Source organism: Natrix helvetica, assembly GCF_964273705.1.
Source record: "Natrix helvetica genome assembly, chromosome: 6".
NCBI lineage: Eukaryota > Metazoa > Chordata > Lepidosauria > Squamata > Natricidae > Natrix > Natrix helvetica.
Window position 1 is genome coordinate 31,301,770 of NC_138553.1, and position 21,733 is coordinate 31,323,502.

The window sequence follows — 21,733 nt, forward strand, 5'->3', positions numbered from 1 at the left end:
GGAACCAATAGTAATAAACATTACATTGCATTTTTTGCCATATCTAGTGGTGACTTTTCCTTGAGTGCATCTTCTAACACCTATGCTAATCAAGCCACAAGATGAATGGATAGATTATGGATGGATAGACAAGAGAGTCATTTATTGCTTTCTGCAGTAGTTTGATTTCAAATCATCTTTCCTGCTCATATGAAGACTTACTACAACATATTGTAAATCTGGGGAGACAGCATAGCTGTTCCTAAAGGTGCTTTTCACATCATGACCTGGATGATTGAAAATCTCCATAGACATTCTACTTCCTGATATAACTGGCTAGGAAGATCTCAGGTTATCTTTTAAAGCAGCTTTTAATTAGAGAACTGTTATTGACAGTTGTGTGCTGAGTAGACAAATACTCTGAACAGATATATTCCCACATATATGAATGTATTCTCTACTGTCTCCCTAAGATCTCAAAGCATTTATTACTGTATTTTTCAGAGTATAAGATGCACCTATTTCCCTCAAAAAAGAGGGTGAAAATCTGGGTGCATTTTAGATACTGAATACAGCATTTTTGGCCTACCAAGACCCTGCCCCCTTTGCAAAAACGGACGTGCAGAAGGTTTGGGAGGCTTGCAAAGTGCTCCTGAGGGCTGGGGAGGGCAAAAACAAGCAAAAATTGCCCTTTTTGCCCCCCACTCAATCTTGGGCTGGTCAGGATCAAACTCCTGGCTATGGGCAAAGTTAGCCTGCAATACTGCATCACCATGGCTCCTAGTAGTTGTTGTTTCACGTTGTTAGTTGCGAAGTCGTGTCCGACCATCGCGACTCAATGGACAACATTCCTCCAGGCCTTCCTGTCCTCCACCATCCTCTAAAGTCATTTAAGCTCATGCCTACTGTTTCGGTGACTCTATCCAGCCACTCATTCTCTGCCGTCCCCTTCTTCTTTTGCCCTCCATCTTTCCCAGCATTAGGCTCTCCTCCAGTGAGTCGCTCTTTCTCATTAGGTGGCCAAAGTATTTGAGTTTCATCTTCAGGATCTGGCCTTCTAAAGAGCAGTCAGGGTTGATCTCCTCTAGGACTGACTGTTTTGATTGCCTTGCAGTCCAAGGGACTTGCAGGAGTCTTCTCCAGCACCATAGTTCAAAAGCCTCAATTCTTTGGTGCCCATCCTTTCTTATGGTCCAACTTTCACCGCCATACATTTCAACTGGGAAAACCATAGCTTTGACTATACACACTTTTGTTGGCAGGGAGATGTCTCTGCTTTTTAGTATGCTGTCTGGATTTGCCAGAATTTTCCTCCCCAGGAGCCAGTGTCTTTTAATTTCTTGGCTTCAGCCGCCATCTGTGGTGATCTAAGAGCCCAGGAAAATAAAATCTGCCACTACCTCAATTTCTTCCCCATCTATTTGCCAGAAATTGAGAAGGCTGGATGCCATGATCTTAAGTGTTCTTAATGTTGAGTTTCAAGGCAATTTTTGCACTCTCCTTCTTCACCTGCATCAAGAGGCTCTGCCATTAGAGTGGTATCATCTGCATATCTGAGGTTGTTGATATTTTCTTAATTCCAACTTTTGATTCAGCTAGGCCTGCCTATATTCAAAATATAGAATTCAAAAATTGATTCAAAAATTGTTGCCCTGTGATGCACTCTTGCCTACTTAATGGTAACCAAGAGAATTTTAGTAGCATATAGAAGATGTAACAGCTGGCCAATTCAGGCATTGTGAGAGCTATTGTGCTGTTACCTCAGAACATCAGATGACTAGGACTAGGACTGAATAGCATTCAAATCTTCACTCAGATGCCTAGCTCACTTGGTGGCTTTGAGCCAGCCTCTATCTTTCATTTGGATCTATGACTCAGAGTTGTTATGGCGACAGAAATGCACAAGGGAAATTCACATATTGCCTTAAGCTCCCTGGAAGGAAGGAAGGATTTAAATATGACAAATAAACTATATGGTGTTGTAAACTATATAAAAACTATGAGTAACCGAGATTAACAAAACAGTTTTCTTACAGAGGAAGGTTTATTTCCTCCTTTCACAGTATTATAAAACTTGGATCCCCAGCCTCTTTTGCTGGTGACGTTTGCGTACTCTGTTGCTCTCATCTATTTTAAGATAAGCTAAACCACAAATTATTTGAAAATGTAGTAGTTACTATCCTATAGAACAATAGTGACACACAGTGGTTAAAGAAAAACCAGCATTTTTCCTTCCCATAAGGAAAAGCAATACAACAAATGGATCAAACGGATCATATTTCAGTGAGAACAATCTTCAAGCTACTGGCAGTACAAAAATTTAAAACTACAAAACAAAAATATTCTCCAGGCATAGGCATATTACAATAGTGATACAAAATAAAAACTATTTTCCCAATAAGTTTCATTTAACCTGGAAATCAACTTTTACTAAAACAATTTCTTCCAATTATAGGGAAGATTTTCAGCAGCATTGTCAATATAATGTTAATTGGGAATTGAGGAAAAACTGATTAAACATCTCTTCACATAGTAGTCCTAATGAAAATCACACCTATTCTGCATATCCATGATAGAGTCCAATGCATACAATTAATGTAAAACGCAGCTACTGTAGGATCTTAGGTTAATAGTATCTCCTATTCTACATAAAATCTCAGACAAGTCAACAAATTATTCTAACTGTATTAATAAAAATAGGTTCTACGTTTTGTCAAGGCTCTGATTTAGCTTCCAAGTTTCTTCAATAGTGTCATGTTTATTATTTATCTACAGCAGTGGTTCTTAACCTTTTTGAAAGAATAGCCCCCTTGAGCCATTGAGGAAGTTATCATCGCCCCCCTCCCCCAACATAACCTCTCAATCACAACACAGGGAAATAATTCTTCAATTTATGCAAAGACATTTTTTGTTTTCTTTAAAATTGTCATCAGGACATATTGATGCAAATAATTTATTTCAATTCTTTTTCCCATATCTCAACTGTGTGAAAAATTCTGATGCCACCCATCACTTTACTCCCTTTGTGATACATGTATTTCATTATTATCTTATTTATTCAAGACACTTAAATACAATGACCACTGAAAACAAAATTCAATTGCAAGAAAATGAAATGCCCGGAAAAAAAGTAACATTTCATGATTTAATTACAAGTAAATTTTAAGATGCAAAAAGAAATATAAAAAGGGCATAAGAACAAACCGCAATGCAGGAACTAAGAATTTCAAGATGAAAACTCTGAAACTAAATTAAGATTCAAGGAAAATATATATTAATGCACACTTTCAGTCGGGAAGGCTTCATCGCTTAATTTGAAAATGTTTTCTTACAAAGAAGACAAAATGGAAGCTGTACATTGGAAGAAGATGGAATGAATCCCAATTTTAGGTATTCCGTCGAATATTGGCGACACTTCCTCTTCTCGGCCATGTTGAGAGATCTTCGAAATGAAAGGCACTAACTGCAAATTAAATTTTCGACTGCACTGGAACACTCTAAAACACACGTGGACGTCAATAAACCTAGTTTCAACAGTTATGTTGACATTACAGCTGACATCACAGGGGACAGCCACTCAGCATGCGATGTTTCGAAAGAAGCGGTCACCCCTCCACTGCCCATTCTGGCCAATGGCGCGCCACTGTATGGGTACAATGATAGAGGCTGCTGCGCAACGCGCATGAAGATGAGCAATGCATATTCACATATGTATGGCATTCTGTACTGAAGCTAGCTGGAGGAACATTTTAAAACACAGTTCAATCCACTAATAGCGAGCGATCTGATGTTTTTGTACAACAGATATATAGTGGTTCACTGTACGAAAAAAGTCTCAAAAGTGTCCCCAAAACTTCTCACTCCATTGCCCCCATATCGCCCCCCTTCCGTTCCTTCGCCCCCTCATCACCCCTTTTCGTTCCATCCACCCCCCCAAAAAAACAATCGCCCCCTGGGGGGCGATATCGCCCAGGTTAAGAACCACTGATCTACAGTATTTGCTAACTTGTGCTGTCTTATTCAATGCACTCCTGGTAGTTTTCATAAGGATCACAAGGAAGGAACCTCTAAAATAATAAAAAAATCAAATCAAATTAAAACAATTAAAATTAACATTAATTTTATTATAGTAAAATATTGGATTTTATAATATGCTATATACATTATATTTCTATGGTAAATATTAAAAATTACTAAGAGATAATCAGCAAAGACATGATGATAAAGTACTGTTTTCATCAGGGACTGCTGGACAAGCTATTTTTTAGAACTAGGGAAGCAACAAGAGAATTCCTGCCCCCGGATCTGGTCTTTCTCATCAATCAAAAAATGGGGATCCAAAGCATCCTTTCTGAGCCAGTTGCACATAAAAGATATATTCTGCACAAGAAGACTGTCCAATAGGTAATCTGAATCCAAGCCATGCAAGAGTTTATAGGTCATAACCAGCACTTTAAATTGCATTCGTAAGCATAGATGCAGCCAATAGAACATACAATACATGTGTGATGTGATGGTTCTCACCCCAAACCAGCTTGCTGCATTCTATACCAATTGAAATCTCCAAGTCACCTTTAAAGGTAGCCCTAGAACAGTGATGGCGAACCTTTTTTGGCTTGCGTGCCACAAGTGGGGGGGGCGCAGGGGGGTCGTGTGTGGGCGTGCCACACCCATAATGCAATGCGCGATCCCCAGTGTGCATGCACGCACAACAGGCACGACCCCCATTTTTACATGCTTTATAGGAGCCTGGGGAGGGCGAAAAGAGCCTCCCTTGCCCTCCCCGGAGGCCCTCCGAAGGCTTCAGGGACCGTCCAGAGGCTTCCCTGAAGCCTTCGGAACGCTTAAAATGACTCTCCAAGCAAACCGGAACTGACAGGGCAGCGCCTCGCGTGCCCTCACAAATGGCTCCGCGTGCCACCTGTGGCACGCGTGCCATAGGTACGCCATCACTGCCCTAGAAGAAATGTGTTGTTGTTGCCAAACCTGGAAATAATGACTACTGTTACCAAAGTCATCAGATAAACTTGCCTCTATTGCTGGACCATGTGATTTAACACCACCTTGTCTTGTTTATGCTGCAGGGACACTATTCATCTCTTATATTAAATAATAAATAACAATCTGAGCCTTATTGCCTTCTTTGATAAAGTGACTAAATTAGTTCATCAGAGAAATGCTGTGGCCATAATGTATTTGACTTCAGTAAGACATTTGACATGGTGTATGTCTTGGTAAGATAAAACAATGTGGGATAGACAATATCACCACTAGATGGTTCACAATTGTCTGACCAACTGCACTCAACTTGTAGTCCTGAATGGAACTATATCTACATTGAGAGAAGCACACAAGCAGAAGGGTTGGACTAAATCAAGGAGCTAAATCATATGATGAACAGTTGAGGGAGCTAGGTATGTCAAGCCTATTGATGAGAAGGATTAGAGGGTAACTGTCTTCCAGCACAGAGAACATGAAATTGACATATTCTCCAAAGCACCAGAGGGCAGGAAAAGAAGTAATGGGTGGACGCTTGTTAAAGAGAGATCCAACCTAGAAGTAAGGAGATATTTTCTGACAGTGGGAACAATTAATCGGAATAGCTTGCCTCACAGAGTTGTGGGTGCTCCATCACTGGAAGTTAGACTGGACAACAATTTGACTGAGATGGTATAAGGTCTCCTGCCTTGAGCAGAGGGTTGGACTAGAAGACCATGGTTCCCTTTCAGCCCTATGATTCTACATTCTATATCAGTTAAAACCATGGTTAGAGCAGCTCCTTTTAGGACATAATATCTCCATTTTTAGACTGGCAATCCTATACTATTTTTTTACCTCAGTCTATTGCCTTAGTGTCAAGGAATTTCTTGGTTACTTAAGTAAACTAGTATTGTTATTTATTCTTCCAACCTAAATTCTCATCTTTCAATTTCTGCATCTGTTGTCCTTGCAAATAATTTACCTCTTTTTTATGATGGAGTTTGAGAAATACAATTTAAACAATGATTGGCTAGAAAAATGGAATAGAAATCAAGAAGATCCCATTGCCTGGAGTTCAGATTGTGCAACTTGTAAAGGAAAACAAATATGTCACCACCATTTTATTGAGAATTGAGAGTTGTAGGCCTTCTTGGTGATATAATGATTAAGGCTCAGGCCTAGGACTTGGGAGATTCAAGTTTAAGTTTATCAATCACCTGAGTTCACTGGTTAATCAAGCCCAACACACCTGAACCAAATCATGAAAGCGTGAAGTACAGATTTCAGTAAGCTATCTTTAATACTAATCTCTGATAAATATAGAATCTTGGAAGCTGTAAGAAGAACTTCCAAGCCTCCTTGATAGACAGTTCATTTAGGTGGAATCTCTTTGAATGATCTCAAATGCTTCTTTCCACATATATTGCCACCTGGACTGAGTTGCTATTTATGAAATAAGCTGCCAACAGATTTGCCTTATACTTTAGTGTTTACTCCTACCTCTGTGCATTTCTAAACTTCTCCACAATCTTACTCTCCCAGATCAATCTACTTTATAGGCTTGTACTTAAGGGAAAATATTGCAGGACATCTTCAGCTCCTAAAGGAAAGATGAGTATTACATTTTAGTTTTAACAAATAAAAGAAATGAAGCAGGAACTGAAGGAATATTAGAGATGAGCTCACCATATCTGATTATGGTTTCTGGATGCAATGTCAGACTCTAGTAATGGGAGCTTCAATGACATTTGCTTAATTGCTTACAAATAGATGAGATTTTAAGCAAATAATATAGTGTTTCAAATGTTTCACAGTTCAATAATTTAAACATATCAGCCTCAATTAAGCCATAATAACAAAATGTAAGAATGTATACATTCAGGCTACAGTAAATAATTAACATTACATTTAAACTGAATGATTGCCATCAAGAATGAAAAAATATTTTTGCAAGTAATGAAAATTTTCTTTTAACAGACTATGTAAATATTTTGACCTACTTGCAAAAATTTTTTAAAAAAGGATTTCAGCGGTAAACTTCACATCTCTTGTTGTCTCTTCTAATGTTTGATAAGCATTATCTTATAGCAATCTTCAAATCTAAATTGCTAATATTTCAAAGTAAAAGCAAATGCTATATAAACATAAGATTTATATATTTTGTTCCATCTTTAAATAAAAGGCACAAGGATTCTTTTGAGGAGAGGAAATTTATAAGTGTTAGGAAACTATATTCTTATGTCATGTAATTTTTTTGTGTTGGTCTGTGACCATAATAAAGATTAGATACTGAATGAATGCCATGTACACACTTGAAACTTAACAATAAGAAACTACGGTATTAATCATGCATTATGGAAACTGGTGCTTCATGTTAAATTTGGCCAATTTGGCCATTGACAAATCAGGAGGATCTATGAAGAATTATGTAGCATAGCCATTGCAACATGATGCCTGCTAGATAACAGTACTGAATGGCTGCATCATTTTTTTTTTGGTGGTAACAATTTATTTGGATTTCAACATATTGTATATAATAGAATACAACTCCTGAAGCAAATTAAAGTTTAGTTATTAGCTGAAATAGGACTGATTTCAGTGGGTCTTCTCTCAACAACTTTTTGGATCTGAGCTAATGGGCGTGAATAAAAACATGCTTCAAAGCCTGGTAAAACCCTACCAGATGCATTTACATTGCATATTAAACATTGATCCTATTTATTTTTGTGAGGCTAAACAGCACTTGGACAACCTTGGCTAATCCAGAAACATTTAAACAGAAAGCAACCTGACTAGTAAATGAGAAACCATCAGAAAGCCTAAAATCTATAAACTAGAATGACAAATTAAAAGCCTTCCTGAAAGAAGGCATTGACAAATCACTTCCAGGCTGACATCTATGAGAATTCTCACACCATGAAAAATAGACCAAAACTGGCAATTACAAAAACAAGGGACACATGGGGAAAAAAGAACCACCAACTCATCAGTGGGGATTCAGCAATAAAATATATTTGGGCCGGGGGGGGGGGGTTTATACAGTTCTATTTGAACATTGTTTCTATAGGTAAAGCTTCCTCTCGCACATATGTGCTAGTCGTTCCCGACTCTAGGGGGCGGTGCTCATCTCCGTTTCAGAGCCGAGGAGCCAGCGCTGTCCAAAGACGTCTCCGTGGTCATATAGCCGGCATGACTAAACGTGCAGAATCTGTTAACCTTCCCACCAAAGGTGGTCTCTATTTTTCTATTTGCATTTTAGGTGCTTTCGAACATTGGCAGAAGCTGGGACAAGTAACGGAAGCTCACTCCGTTATGCGGTGCTAACCATCGAACTGCCGACCTTTCGGATCGACAAGCTCAGCGTCTTAGCCACTGAGCCACCACGTCCCCCCCGCGTTTCTATATATAAGGCTTATTTTTTTTAAATGACAATTGCTAAGCTTCTTTTGGGTACTGGTTTCCTAATTTTCATTTTGCTTAAATTCTTGGGATTTCATGGAATCTTCCTTGAACATAGCCGTTCCAGTGCCGTCTCTTTGGGAATACTCAGATCTGCCCAAGTCACTAGAAGCAGAGCTCAACTCCAGAAGGGTTTTACCTTTAGTGCTACCTGAATGCATCCGCTGGGGAAGTTTATGGTTTGGGTTGCTAACTCAGAACACGAAGCAGGGGAGACACTTAATTGTCCCTTGGCTTTTTTCCAAAGGAAACAATCCAGCTCTGCTGCACTTGCGCTCCCCTCCTGTCTGTTCTGCTAACCGCCCCCCGCCCCTCACCTCTGCCCTAAAACTTGTCACGGCGGCACCAACAGCCTTTCTCGACCTCACGAACTAAATCCAAACGAGGTGGGGGCGCGAGAGGACTCCCGCCACTCAGGCTTATACCGAGAGCAGCGTCGCCCTGAAGGGCTCCTGCTGTCATAGTCACGCGGAGGCTGCCCGAGGACACGTGCCGGATCAGCAACAAACCCCCACGTGGTCCCACAGCTGCGCAGAGCGCTTGGCACTGCGCCTGCGCAAGACTGACTGGAAGGCGAAAGAAAGTATTGGAGGGCGTCTTTTTTTTTTATTAGCAATTTGAGCGAAGAAAACGCGATACGGAATAATTGCCTTTTACTGTGGATTCAGCGTAATTCCCGTTAGGAAGCAAGTGATAGCGCTACTGCTTTACTTTACGCCTAAAGAACGATGCCATTCTAACCTTTGAACGCAGGAGCATCATGGTGGCATTTCCATTATCTTAACCATTTTCAAGTGATTAATGGGTGGACGCATACAAGCCACGATACAAGCTATGATGTCTATGAACGCCATAGGGAACGCCAAAAGCCAAACAGTTCCAAATGTGTAAGCCATAAAAGCACACGGCCTAGGCGCGCTGAATGTCCTTTTTCTCATTTTATAGCGGCTTCCATGAGAGCTGTGCATTAGTTGTGGTGACGAAATATATAACCAATCATTTCGGCTTAAGAATCAAATGGGTGGGACAATATGCAGTTTCACTTGACGGGCTGTAGTTTTAGCGAATTAGAGAAAAGCCAGGAGAAAAAAAGAAGAAAGGTTCAAGTTTAAAGTAGTATACGTAGTTGGCTTCGCCAATAAGACACCGGATGGTTTACACACCGTCCAATTATCATCACAAGCTTAGAAGGCGGAGTTAAGATTGATAGACACAAACTTTTAACCATTGTATCGTGGGATAGTTAGGCAGTCAGCCAATGGAAAAGAGGGAGAGGCGGGAGAAAGGGAAGGTCGTATTAAAGACAGCCAGAAAACGAAACCAATGGGCTCGAGCGTTATTGCAGGGCTACCAATAGGCGGTTCGGAAGGCGGGCCTCTATGTGTTTGGGTTCGTGCTTCTCCAGGGAGTGAGACGGCGGCGACGAGGAAAGTTTATTTTTTGGAGGCGGTGTTTCCCTCCTCCCCCTGCCATTTGTTTGGATCTTAAGATAAGCGGGTAAAGCGGCTCCTGCAGACGCGCCGAGGAGGAGGCGACTGTGGGCTTCGCGGCTGCACCGCAGCGAACGGAGAGGCGACGATCGTGGCTTCTTGTGGGTGAGTGGCGACGCAGGCCTCGGGGATGCGGGTCCGTGCTCGGTTTCAGTAGCCCGGGGCGTCTTGAGGTAACGCCGTGGAGCCTTTCCCACGGCATCCTCGCCATTCCGCCGGGAACGATCATAAATCCTGAAGGGAAACCCAACGGCTGCCTCGCTTTCACCTCCCCTCCCTTCTACTCAGTCGCCAGTCGTATTTTTCAGTAGGGTTTCCCCCCCCCCTCATAACAGGAGAGGGGGTTTCTGTCTTATTTAGGGTCTGTAAGCTGCAGAAAAGCTTCCCTCGATCGGAGCTATTTGGCTACTGCGGGGGGGGGAGGGGGGGCTAGAGGCGTTTCCGCAGCTGCGCCTGCGCACTGACGGCTAATCCGAGGGTATTCGTAGTAGATCGTCGAGTACTTAAAGGAACGGTTCCCCTCCCCCCTCCCCTTAGCGACACCTTTTTTTGCGGGCTGAATTGAGTCTCAATCCCTTGGAGGGAAAGTTTCCTCCAGAACCCAGGAATGCGATGTCCGTAGCACATTGAATGACTTCCCCGCTTGGAGGAGGAGTGAAAGGAGCGAGAGGTTTGCAAAATCGTCGGCAACCTACCGGCTCCTTTTCGGGTCTCGTCCGCTTCTTGGAGCCCAACTTTGCACGTATTTGCTCTCGGTGAAGTCCGGGAGCTGCTTCCGAAGCCAGCCGGACTACCCTGAACGTTGGTGTAAAGTCTTATTTATAGCAGCGTTGGTTGTAGCAGCTCCGGGTGCTTTAAATACAGCGTGAAAAACGATCCTAAAAGATATAAATAAGTGTCATCGCCTGGCTGGCTTTCTGTTTCCTACTTCCCCCCCTCTTCCATCAACGGGACTCCCGCTGCCTCTAGTGTCGCTGGTTTTAGAGCATTACCTTGCTCCGGCTAAGAAAGATTGGAACTGAAGGGACCATGTTTCTCTCAGTTATACTAATAAGACACGGAAGAGCCCAAATGAAAGTCATAAATTCATTTAAATATAAGACAATAGACTCACGCTGGATCAACATACAGAGAGGATGGGATGGTTTAAAAAAATGGTGTAACAAACGTATGATGAGTTCCTTCTGATGGTGTTAAATGTTTACTACCTGCCATGCAGGAAAAGTACAGCTTTAGGTGCTCCTTTCCCTTTATGATCCATAGAATGGTGCTGCGCCTTATCAATGTAATAATCAACTAGTATGAAGGTGTAATTAAGAAATTAGTGGTTGCATTGGCTAGCATTTAAAAAATTAAGGGGAAGATTCACTTCTCGTTGAAGTCAGGTTGCGTTTGGAAGAACATTTAATATTAGCAAAGTTCCCTGCAAGGCAGAATGCAAACTAGTATTTGTATGCTAGCAAGGATTAAAATTGATGTCAACTTTTAGGGATAATCATCCCTTAATTATTGCTAAATATGGAGTGAAAGATTGTAGAAATAATACACATTCACTTAATTGGATCCTGCTCTCCTGTGTTGCTTTGCATTCATGTTATCTGTTAGAGAATTTGATAATTGTCTTTTAGTCATATAACAAATAATTTGAACCACTGTGGCAGAGAATACCTTTTAAACTATTTCTGAAATGCAAACAGTTTTTTAAAAGATGGAAAAGTTTGGTTAAAATAAGCAACTTGCTTATGAATCAAGTAGAAATTAAGAAAGGTGTCTCAAAATACAAATACTCTTCTTTGAAACTAGTTATTTCTCTTTATTTGGGATCGTCTCTGTTTCCCTTGTTTTTAATTGGTTCACATTGCGGTTGCACAGTTTTTGCTATATCAACTTGTTCTGTGCAACACTGCCTATCCAAATCCCATTTTTCTTATTCTTTGTGTGTCTGGTTATGTCATGCTGCTTCCTCCTACTGCATACTTCCCAGCTGTCCCTAGTTGCCCTGATACCATCCCAATTTACCCTTCTTCCCAAGCAGCAACAATAGTGTTTTTCTTTTTGTTGGAGAAAAGTGAGATTTTCACCAAGAATTGCTGATCTCCACAGATACCCATCATTTTACTTTTTCAGCATCCATATGGCTTTCCTGGATTTGGAGGCATTCTGTGGGATGACAGGTTTCTGCAAAAAGATGTTTAATTTGAACTATTTCTAAGTTACCTGATGATTAAAAACTAAAATGCTCATAAATATCGCAATGGATTTCATATACAAAGGAAACATTAGTTATCCCAGTCCTAAACTTTGTCTTGTAATGTATAAATTATAAAATGTTTAGAGTAGCCTTCGCTGACTTAGAAAAGCTTATGAATCTGTAGTATAATATACTACAGATATATATATTATTTTGAATGTAAAGCAAAGACAATAATGTGCTATCTAATATTGAATTTGTAGTTAAACTTAAATGCTTAAACTGATTATATAAAATCTATAGATAATTAAAGCTGCTGTTGATGAGACCATCAGGATTTTAATGCAGGTAAACAATTTAGTTTAGATGATTGATTTATTCAAGTTTTGTTTTACAGGAATATACCAAATTATGAAATTAATAGTTTCTTTTGAAAAAATCTTAGTTAAATTCCTGTTATACTAATTAAGATACATATAGGATACATTTCTTGTTATCTAATATGATTTTGTCAACATCTATAAGTACATGCATTTCCTATGCTGTGTTTACATATTTTCAGTTATTTAGGAAAAGGAAATTTTGCAAATGCTTTTGGATAGGTTTTAATTGATAGAATTAGTCTCTCTAAGGGAAGTTTTACTGTGGCATTACTAGGATATAAGGATTTTCCACAGAATTACTGGCTGTGTCTACATGTGGTAGCCTCTCAGTTTTGCTTAATTCATGCTTGTGTTCCCTTGCTGTGCAAAGGGAGTGTGACTGCATTGGTGGCAAAATAGTTGTCTTTTGATTGATTTGCCAAGGATTTCTCATTCTCTATCCTCCCCCCCCCCCCTCCGCCACACACACACACATCAAATAGACTGGACATTGTATTGGGTTCAAATTAAATTTGAACCTAGGGGAGACATGATAGCAGTGTTCCAATATCTCAGGGGTTGCCAGAAAGAAGAGGGAGTCAAACTATTCTCCAAGGCACCTGAGGGTAGAACAAGAAGCAATGGGTGGAAACTAATCAAGGAGAGAAGCAACTTAGAACTGAGGAGACACTTCCTGACAGTTAGAACAATTAATCAGTGGAACAACTTGCCTGCAGAAGTTGTGAATGCCCCAACACTGGAAGTCTTTAAGAAGATGTTGGATAGCCATCTGTCTGAAATGGTATAGGGTTTCCTGCCTAGGCAGGGGGTTGGACTAGAAGACCTCCAAGGTCCCTTCCAACTCTACTATTGTATTGTATTGTATTAAATGTAAGATTAAATGAATGTGTTTAATGTGAATATTTTACTTGTATTAATAATCCTCCATTTCATACCAAAAGCCACAATTTGGCAGCAATGTTTAAAGATCCTTAATAACTGCTTTTGGAGGGCTTTATCTAGCCCTTGGACTGACACCTGTGCAGTAGTAAGCTATTGCAATTATATGATGTGTTTTACATTAAACAGTATATTGTAGACATGAAAGTAAATAAGATTAAATATCACGCTTGTTAAATCACGGTGCCCTCGAGTACAGCTGTGTTTTAACAGTACTGTTAACTATACAACAGTCTATACAACAGGCCTCAGCAAGGTGGGCAGCATAGAAATTAAAGGTGTATTTGACTGGTCTAAGAAGGTTATTTCTGTATTCTGATTTCTGCTGTAATTACTGAAATGGATCAGCTTTTTCTTTTATTTGTGACATACTTAATTACTGATTGATTAGATTTTGATTTTGATTAGTTTAGGTTCTGCCCAACTTCAAGCAGACTATGAGCAACTCATAATATTATCAACAATGAAAATGCAACACGAAAGAAATTGGGGATCGAGTCAAATTCACCCTAACCCGAGATCTGGGAAAACAAGTCTTTAGGGCCTTAGGGAATGGCAATCACATGGATTTCAGTGGAGAATCTTGTTTCAAAGCATAAGCACTATGACAGATAAAGCATACTTCCTAGATGGCAATACTTGATCAAGGGTACCCTGAGCATGTTTTCTTCCACTACATTTTTTAAAAGCATATGGCACGTGTTAGCCAGGGATCACCGAAGTGGTTGGCTGCCTCTGTGAAAGGAATTTTTTGGGCGGTGTTATCTCTACCCGCAGGATGCCTGAATGCCAGTAGGCAATCGGGGGAGGCTCATTTTTTTCCCCTACACGGTTGCCCCTACATGGTTTGTTTGCTCACCGGAATCGAGCCGCCGACCTCTGCGGTGCGCAGGCCAGCATCTTACCACATGAGCTACTGCGGCCCCTCTTCCACTACATGTTAACCAGAGACAAACTATGAAAATAGGCAGTCCCTCACATCACCTGGCTATATGATATGTAGGACTTTATAGTCCGGCACTTGGAGTATACTGGTAGCCTTTACTAGCTCGCAAAGTGGAGGTGTTTCATGAACATACCCATCAGTGCCTGAGCCATTGTATTCTAGACCAACTGAGACTCTGAATGGTTTTCAGGGCTGCCTTGAATAGTTCTGATCTCTGGAACAGGAACTTCAATTTAATCCTTCTTATTAATGGCATTTTGCCAACTGCCATTCATAGTTAATATCATGGCTTGCTACTTGGCACCTTTAGATTGTTTTGCTTATTCTTTCTTTTCTACTATGGGATATAACGTAGTTCTCCAATATATGGAGCCGTCTGCTTTTAATAGCCATTCTGCCAGACTCTTTATTATTGTACAAGATAGTCCTCAACCTACAACCAGATGTATCAAGATTGTTCAAAGTTACCACTGACTTGAAAAATGTTAGATATGACTTGCCTCAAAGTTATGACTGCTGTACCCAAGCAGTCACATGATTGCATTTCAGGCACTTGGCAACTTGTTTGAATTCACAATCGGTTGCAGTGTACAGCAGTTATGTGGTTGCTTTTTGCACCATTTGAGGCATTTTCTGGAGCAAAAATGCCACTGGATAAGCTGGATTCGCGCATACAGTCACGTGATTCACTTAATTACCATCCTGACTCACTTAATAACTGTTGTAAAAACAGTTGTAAAATTAAGTCCAATCACATGGCGACTTGACTTGTGACCACAATGCCTTATGACCAAATGTTTAGGCTCAATTACAGTTATAAGTCAAGGGTTATCTGTATGGCAATTTATAAAATAGTAACGTAGTGCATAAATGTCTATGCTTATTTTTCCAAATCAAGAATTGTGTTACTGTTACCTTTGAGATAAATGTATACTATTTGTCAAAATAAAAGTAATATGTTGCTTTGTTATTTCAAAGGCTTTTTTTGAGTTGAAGTGACATTATTAATGGTGAAGTGTCATTATAATATAATAATTGTTCCCTTGTTATGAACAATGGAAAAATGCTGGTTTCTTTTTGTTTTTCTTCCTACAGTAATTTGATTTTTGCACTGAATGTAGCCAGGACAGGTCCTAGTGGGCTTCAATAGCCCTAAGAAGCTGTCAAGGTAAATTATATAGAAATATATAACTGCATAAACTTGTACATATGAAAAATATGTAGGCAACATTGATTTTTGTGTCATTTCAGATTTGATCTTTTCTTTTTCCTGAATATATTGATTATAATTTAAAAGAATTCCACAGCAAAGTTGTTTGTCGGTATAAAATACTATTCCTTTAAAATTTGGCTATACTGAGTGAATAAAAAGCTTTTATTTAAGACAGATCTCCAGATCAGTATTAACATATTACAATGACACAATAATTCTCCTAGTTATTTTGCTCAACAGCTGAAATGGTATAGTTAAAGTATGGCACAGTATTAACATACCTGGCATTAGAGAATCAGGTCATCCTTTTTCTCAAGTAGTTCTTTTGCAATTTAAATATTTCCATATATTACAGAATTTATTTTTTTCCAATTCTATCCAACACAATGAAAGATAGTGGAGGGAGAGGGGACCAAAATCTAGGTTGGATATGCCTTTTTAGAGCGATATGATTTCTTGCTGTTACTCTATCTTATAAATACCCCAAATCTGTTACCATGTTATGCATTACATATAGATTATCCAATGATAGCAGTAGCATATAGTTTTTGTAGGATTCATGAAAGTTAAATTAGACATAATGGTGCTTTGGATATAATATTGCTTATAATATGAAGGAAAGAGAAAAAGATGGTATATACCTTCTTTATTTTGCTGTGTTACATTTTCTTCTTCTGTGTTAAGGTCACTATGGTTGTTCAATTTGGCTTCCTTGGCCAACTTTTTATTGTTTGTAAGAATGCAGATTTAAAAATCATAGTGATGATTTATTAAATTTATAGTCTGCCTAACTCCCAGGAACTCTGGGCCATTTACAGTTGTAAACATTTAAGAACAAAAAATACACACAAAAAACCAAATATATATTAAGGCGTATATTATGTCTGTTCACTAATCCATAGTGGAAGATCTGGATGTACTTCATTAGGAACAAAGTAAATGTGAATAAGCTAGATGTTCGTAGAATAAAGGGACAGGATGTTTCTTGAATTTTATAATTTAACATTCTGTACCTTTCAAGTCTCTTGGGTCTGATAACTTCATTTTTATCTCTATAAATAGAGTTCATAGTCCATAATCTATATGACAAAAATTAAAGTTCCCTCCAAATTAGTTAAATCAATGACTAAATAAAATAGGTTCATGATTATTGTGACAGATTTGTTAAGGAATTAATTTAATTAGAATATTTATAGTCTCCATCCCATTTCCAAATTTCTTCATAATATTTCTGTATATGTGCATATTAACACTTCCCCCCTCTGAATGGCCTTTTATTTTGCTATGAGGTGCTGGTATACACTGATTGTCCAGCATATGAAAAAGCTGGTATACACTGATTGTCCAGCATGTGTGAATTTTTAATGGTATTTCTGTATTATAATATGCAGTACAACTCATAAATATATAATTTATTTTTAATGTATTTTCCTTCCATTCTTTTCCTTTGGCAGAATTTCATATTTCAGCAGAATTTTGCACATATTCTGTTCCCATGCAAACCGATGAGGGAGAAATTTTGGAAGAAGGCAGTTCCAAGGTCAGTGAAATAGTAGAATGAGCTTGTGGTAACTTCATTATTTACTGTTCTTATATGAATTTGATTTCCAGATTGCAACTTGTTTCCAAATAATATTCCATGCACTGATGCAGACAAAATTTATACAATTGAATCTAACCTAGACTAGCACAGTTACAGAAAAAGTTAGTATCCCATAATATTCTGATTAGATAATTAGTTATATGTGGGCTCGGTTATATGCTTGTACATAACTGGCAAATGAACCATCTATCCTCTCTTGCAGTCAATTTTCTCATGTTTAGGTGCCAGCAGTACATGAATTAAACAGTCATTTACCTGACAGGTTTTCAGCCCTAGTACTACAAAATAAATGTTACTAAAATAATCTTGTACTGGCATAGTGAAGACTGGTTTCAGGAGATTACATACATTCCTTATTTTTGCCTGTATTATCCCTCTCCTCATATAGTGGAGGTTGAAAACTGAAACACAGAGGGAGTCTAGAGAAGCTCTGTTGTTGTAAAAAACTTTTTTAAAAACATTGTTCCTTCTGGTGTTTATGATTAATACAGTCAACTTTCTGATAAGCAATATATATGTCAGGGAGGCATTTAGTTTAGATCCAGTAAGTCCTGAGCAGGAACTCAGTTTTAAATTCACTCAGGGTTGTTATATCTTCTGTTATAGGATATTTGAAAAGGCAAAAGATTACACAGATCATTGGAAAGGAGGACAGATGGGAGGAAAAGAGGATGCATAAACTTTAATGTTGACTTACAAGGGAAAGAAAGAAGCATATAATTTACAAGGACGCAATACACAATTGTCTGACTATTGTGATTTTTTTAAAAAAAATTAAATTATTTTTAAAAATACGATTTTAAAAGTTGGACAATATTTGACTTTAAGGCTGCGTAAGGTTGTCAGTGATTCCTCATCACACTGGACCAACATGGGGCTTCATCCAGATATTCTTCAGTATTCTTCATTGTTTGGACAAAGTGATGGAAAAAAACATACATCAATTTTTCAATTTACAGATTAATTTCAAAATGAAATAGGATAGATCAAACTCTAGAAAAGATGCAGTTCAAAATGCTCTTGCTTGCAGTAATAGCTTGAAAATAATGAAATTGTATAAGATAAATTGACAGTCTAATGTCTAGATAAAAATGGCATATCTGACTGAAAGAGTTGTGAGGAAAAGATTTTAGAATTATGGTTGATCACAAGCTGTATTGTGATGTTGCTGTTAAAAATGCAAATTTAGTTTTAGAACACATTAACAGAAATATATGTTCCAAATACAAAAAGCAATTCTTCCACTCTGTTTTCATTGATGATATCTGCTTTGACTATTCAGATAACATAATATGAAAAATAAAAAAGGTGAACTGGAATAGAAGCAAAAAAAGGACAATAGGGAACTAGAAACTAAGTCTTGGGAAGAATGACAAAAGAAACTAGGAATGTTCAATTTTAGGAATACCGTGAGGGATGTACTTATCAAGTATCTGAAATTGTGTTTGGATAATGAATAACTACTTTAAGGTGTTGCAGAAAAGTGCTGTGTTGAGATTCCAAACTTCATTTTAGAGATTGAATAAAAAGGATTGCACAGTTCTTTATGGCATTAAGATTGCCTTGTCTTAAAGTATAGAATGTTATATTTGTGTATTCAATTGTTTATGGTCAATTGCTAATTTAAAGTATTTTATATTTCAGAACATTAATCCAATTGGGTTGATACTGTCTACGTGCATTAGCACAACATTGAAGTGAGATATTTTCTCATACAGGTAGTCCTCAGCTTACGATCACGTTTGATCCCAAAATTTCTATTGCTAAGCAACACAGTTATGAAGTGAATTTAGCCCATTTTTTTCAGTACCATTATACCTTCAAACAGTCACTAAACAAATGGTTGTAAGTCAGTGATGGGTTTAAAATTTTTTTAGAACCTATTCTGTAGGTGTGGCCTGTTTTGTGGGAGTGGCTTGGCAGTCATGTGACCAGGCAGGAGTGGCTTGGCGGTCATGTGACCAGGCAGGAGTGGCCAAGTTGGAAAATGTGAAACTCACTTAGCAATGCTCTTGCTTAGCAACAAAATTTTGGGCTCAATTGTGATCATAAATTCTCTCCCCCCTCCCTCTCTCCCTCCCTCCTTTCTTGTGTGTCTCTCCCCTACTTATTTTCTTTCTTTCCCTTCCTTACTTCCTTCTTTCTTGTCTGTCTATAACTTTCTTTCTCTTTCTCATTCTTTCTTATTCTTTCTTTCACACCATTTCCCTCATGTCTGCCACTGACAGCTCTCAAAGAGAAGGAAGGACTCCTGGCTTGGGAAGGGGTTGGACTAGTTTACCCCCAGGTTCCCTTGCATTCCTCTATGTTCTCTGTCCCATTTAGTCACAAACAGCCCCATTCACTTTAAAGTTGGTCGCAAACTCCACTCACCCTGCGCGCGCCCTGGTCCCACCCAAGGAGGCAAGCTGTGGGGCAGGGGAAAGGGAGGAATCTGGCTCCACGTCTTTCGATCTTCTTTCCCGCCTCAGTTCTGCAAGTAGGAGGTTCTGCTGCTGAGGTGACGTGACGGTGGCGGCGTGGGAGTCGGGGCACTGCCCACTACCCACAGCAAGCCAAGGAGCAGTAGCCGCCGCTAGCCAGCCCACACTGCCATCACTTGCTCCCCCTCAGGCCGTTGGCTGGGCACGCAGAGGGAGTGTGGCAACAGCGGGGGCAGCGCTTTGGTGGGCGAAGAAGAGCTGATCTGAGGGGGGGGTTAAAGCTCTGCTGGGCGGGGCAGCGGGGTGAGTTGCTCCATCGCGGGAGCCTTTTATTATTTTTTTCTCTTCCCCTCATGGGAGTTGTGCCGACAACGGCGGTGGCAGGAGCAGCAACAGACTGGCATGCGCTCCCGATCCGGCCTGCCTGAAGAACAGGAGGGGAGTTTGGCTGTTTAAAAAGCCATGCGTGGAATTCCTCTCCTGTTGCTTCTTTTGCTGTTTGAATAGCCACGCAGGGTGCGCTGCCTTGTCTTTCACAGTCCCTCGTTTCCAATTGCGGCAGGGATCCATGGAGAGGGACAGAAAAGATGGATTTCTTCTCCCCACCCCAATTGGAAACGAGGTGGCTGTCAAAGCAAGGGAGCGCACCCTGCGTAGCGTGTTGAAACAGGAGGAGGGCCCAGCGCTGCCGCCCTTGCCCTTGGGGCTCTTCTTGCGGAACATGCTGGCTGGTGCTGCTTCAGGGTGCCCCGGCTTCTGACTCCTCTGTGCGCAGCCCGGCTCCCAACGCTGCCGACATCCCGCCCGGTACCTGTCCTTGGCAGCGCGGTCCATTCCCCTAAGCAAAAGAGGAGGCAGGAAGCTGGGCGGAGGAAGGGGGAAACCCTAGTTTGGGGACTTCTGCCCCTCGTGCCGCACTTTGCAGCCGCCGGAGCTCTGCACGGACCTCTTTGGGGTGCTGTTGGGCAGCCTGGTTCTGGGAGGGAGGGATTCCCTTAACCAAGTTGCCCCACACCCCAAAGAGATCCATGCAGGGTTCTGGCGGCTGCAAAGCATGGCACGAGGAGCAGAAGTCCCCCAAACCCAACGGGGCACTGTAGCTCCAGCAGTAGCAGCGCGGCTTCTTGCAGCAGCACGCCACCCTGATCAACCTGCCTTATGGCACCCTGTGCAGCCCGCTCTGCGTGAAGTCAAGTTGGCGGCAGGCAGCCCTCGCTAAGGTTTCCCCCTTCCTCCACCCAGCTCTCCACCTCCTACTTTGTTTAGGCTCCCTGCTGGGTTTGGGGGCTTCTGCCCCTCGTGTCACGCTTTGCAAGCATGGTGAAGCGTGAAGAGAGAGAGATGGAGCAGTGACCGGGCAGGGGCAGCGAGCGAGGGGAGGCAGGCAGGAGGGAGCGTTCCGGTACTGTCCCACCGGACGAACAGGTTCCAAAAGGTACGCTAAATTTCATGAACCGGTTCTGGCGTACCGGTGCGAACCAGGAGAAACCCACCCCTGTTGTAAGTCGAGGACTACCTGTAATGATTTTCTAACTAGAAAGCATTGATCTTTCATTAAGATATTCCTTCCTACCGTCCACCAACTGGAGTAAATTTTATGAGGGACAGCATAGTGTCAGATACTAAAGATCAAATTTATACCTAAGCCACAATAGATAGAACTTGAGTTATAACTGTTCATTTCACAATGGTTCAAAGTTATGAAAACCTCAGAAAAGTGATTTATGATCCATCCTCGAAGTTACAACTGCAGCAACACACAAACACACAATCACAATTTGGGTGCTTGACAGTTGCAGTGTCTTGTGGTCCTATGATAACAATTTGTGGCCTTTCCAGCTGAAAAGCAAAATCAATTGAAGCTGGATTTGCTTAACAACCTTGTGATTTACTTAAGAAGCACGATAAAATGGTTGTAACATAGGGCCCAGTCATGTGATGACTTCATTGCATTGCTTGGCAATCAAAATTCTTGTCCCAATTGTGATTGTAAGTTGAGGACTAGCTACACGGATAATCTCAAAATGATACAAAATAGCCTTAATGGCAAAGCAAAACACCTTTTGTAGAGTCTAAAAAACTAACCATAGGTATATTTGTCTCAAGATTTAGAACCTATTTCTTTTT

The 21,733-nt window shown here is 40.2% G+C and overlaps 1 protein-coding gene across 4 annotated transcripts in view; it reads left to right on the top strand.

Moving 5' to 3' along the window:
• The first annotated feature begins 9,053 nt into the window (after window positions 1-9,053).
• TNRC6B (trinucleotide repeat containing adaptor 6B) overlaps window positions 9,054-21,733 on the top strand; it is a 142,941-nt gene continuing 130,261 nt past the window's right edge. For 2 of the 4 annotated variants that reach the window (XM_081958132.1, XM_081958129.1), the window contains exons 1-3: window positions 9,054-10,013; window positions 15,463-15,535; window positions 17,035-17,120. In XM_081958132.1, the coding sequence (XP_081814258.1) occupies window positions 17,076-17,120 (45 nt within the window). In that variant the 5' untranslated portion in view covers window positions 9,054-10,013; window positions 15,463-15,535; window positions 17,035-17,075. Of the gene's footprint in view, window positions 10,014-15,462; window positions 15,536-17,034; window positions 17,121-17,789; window positions 18,881-21,733 lie in introns of all 4 variants that reach the window. The other 2 variants (XM_081958127.1, XM_081958126.1) reach the window with 2 other exon arrangements.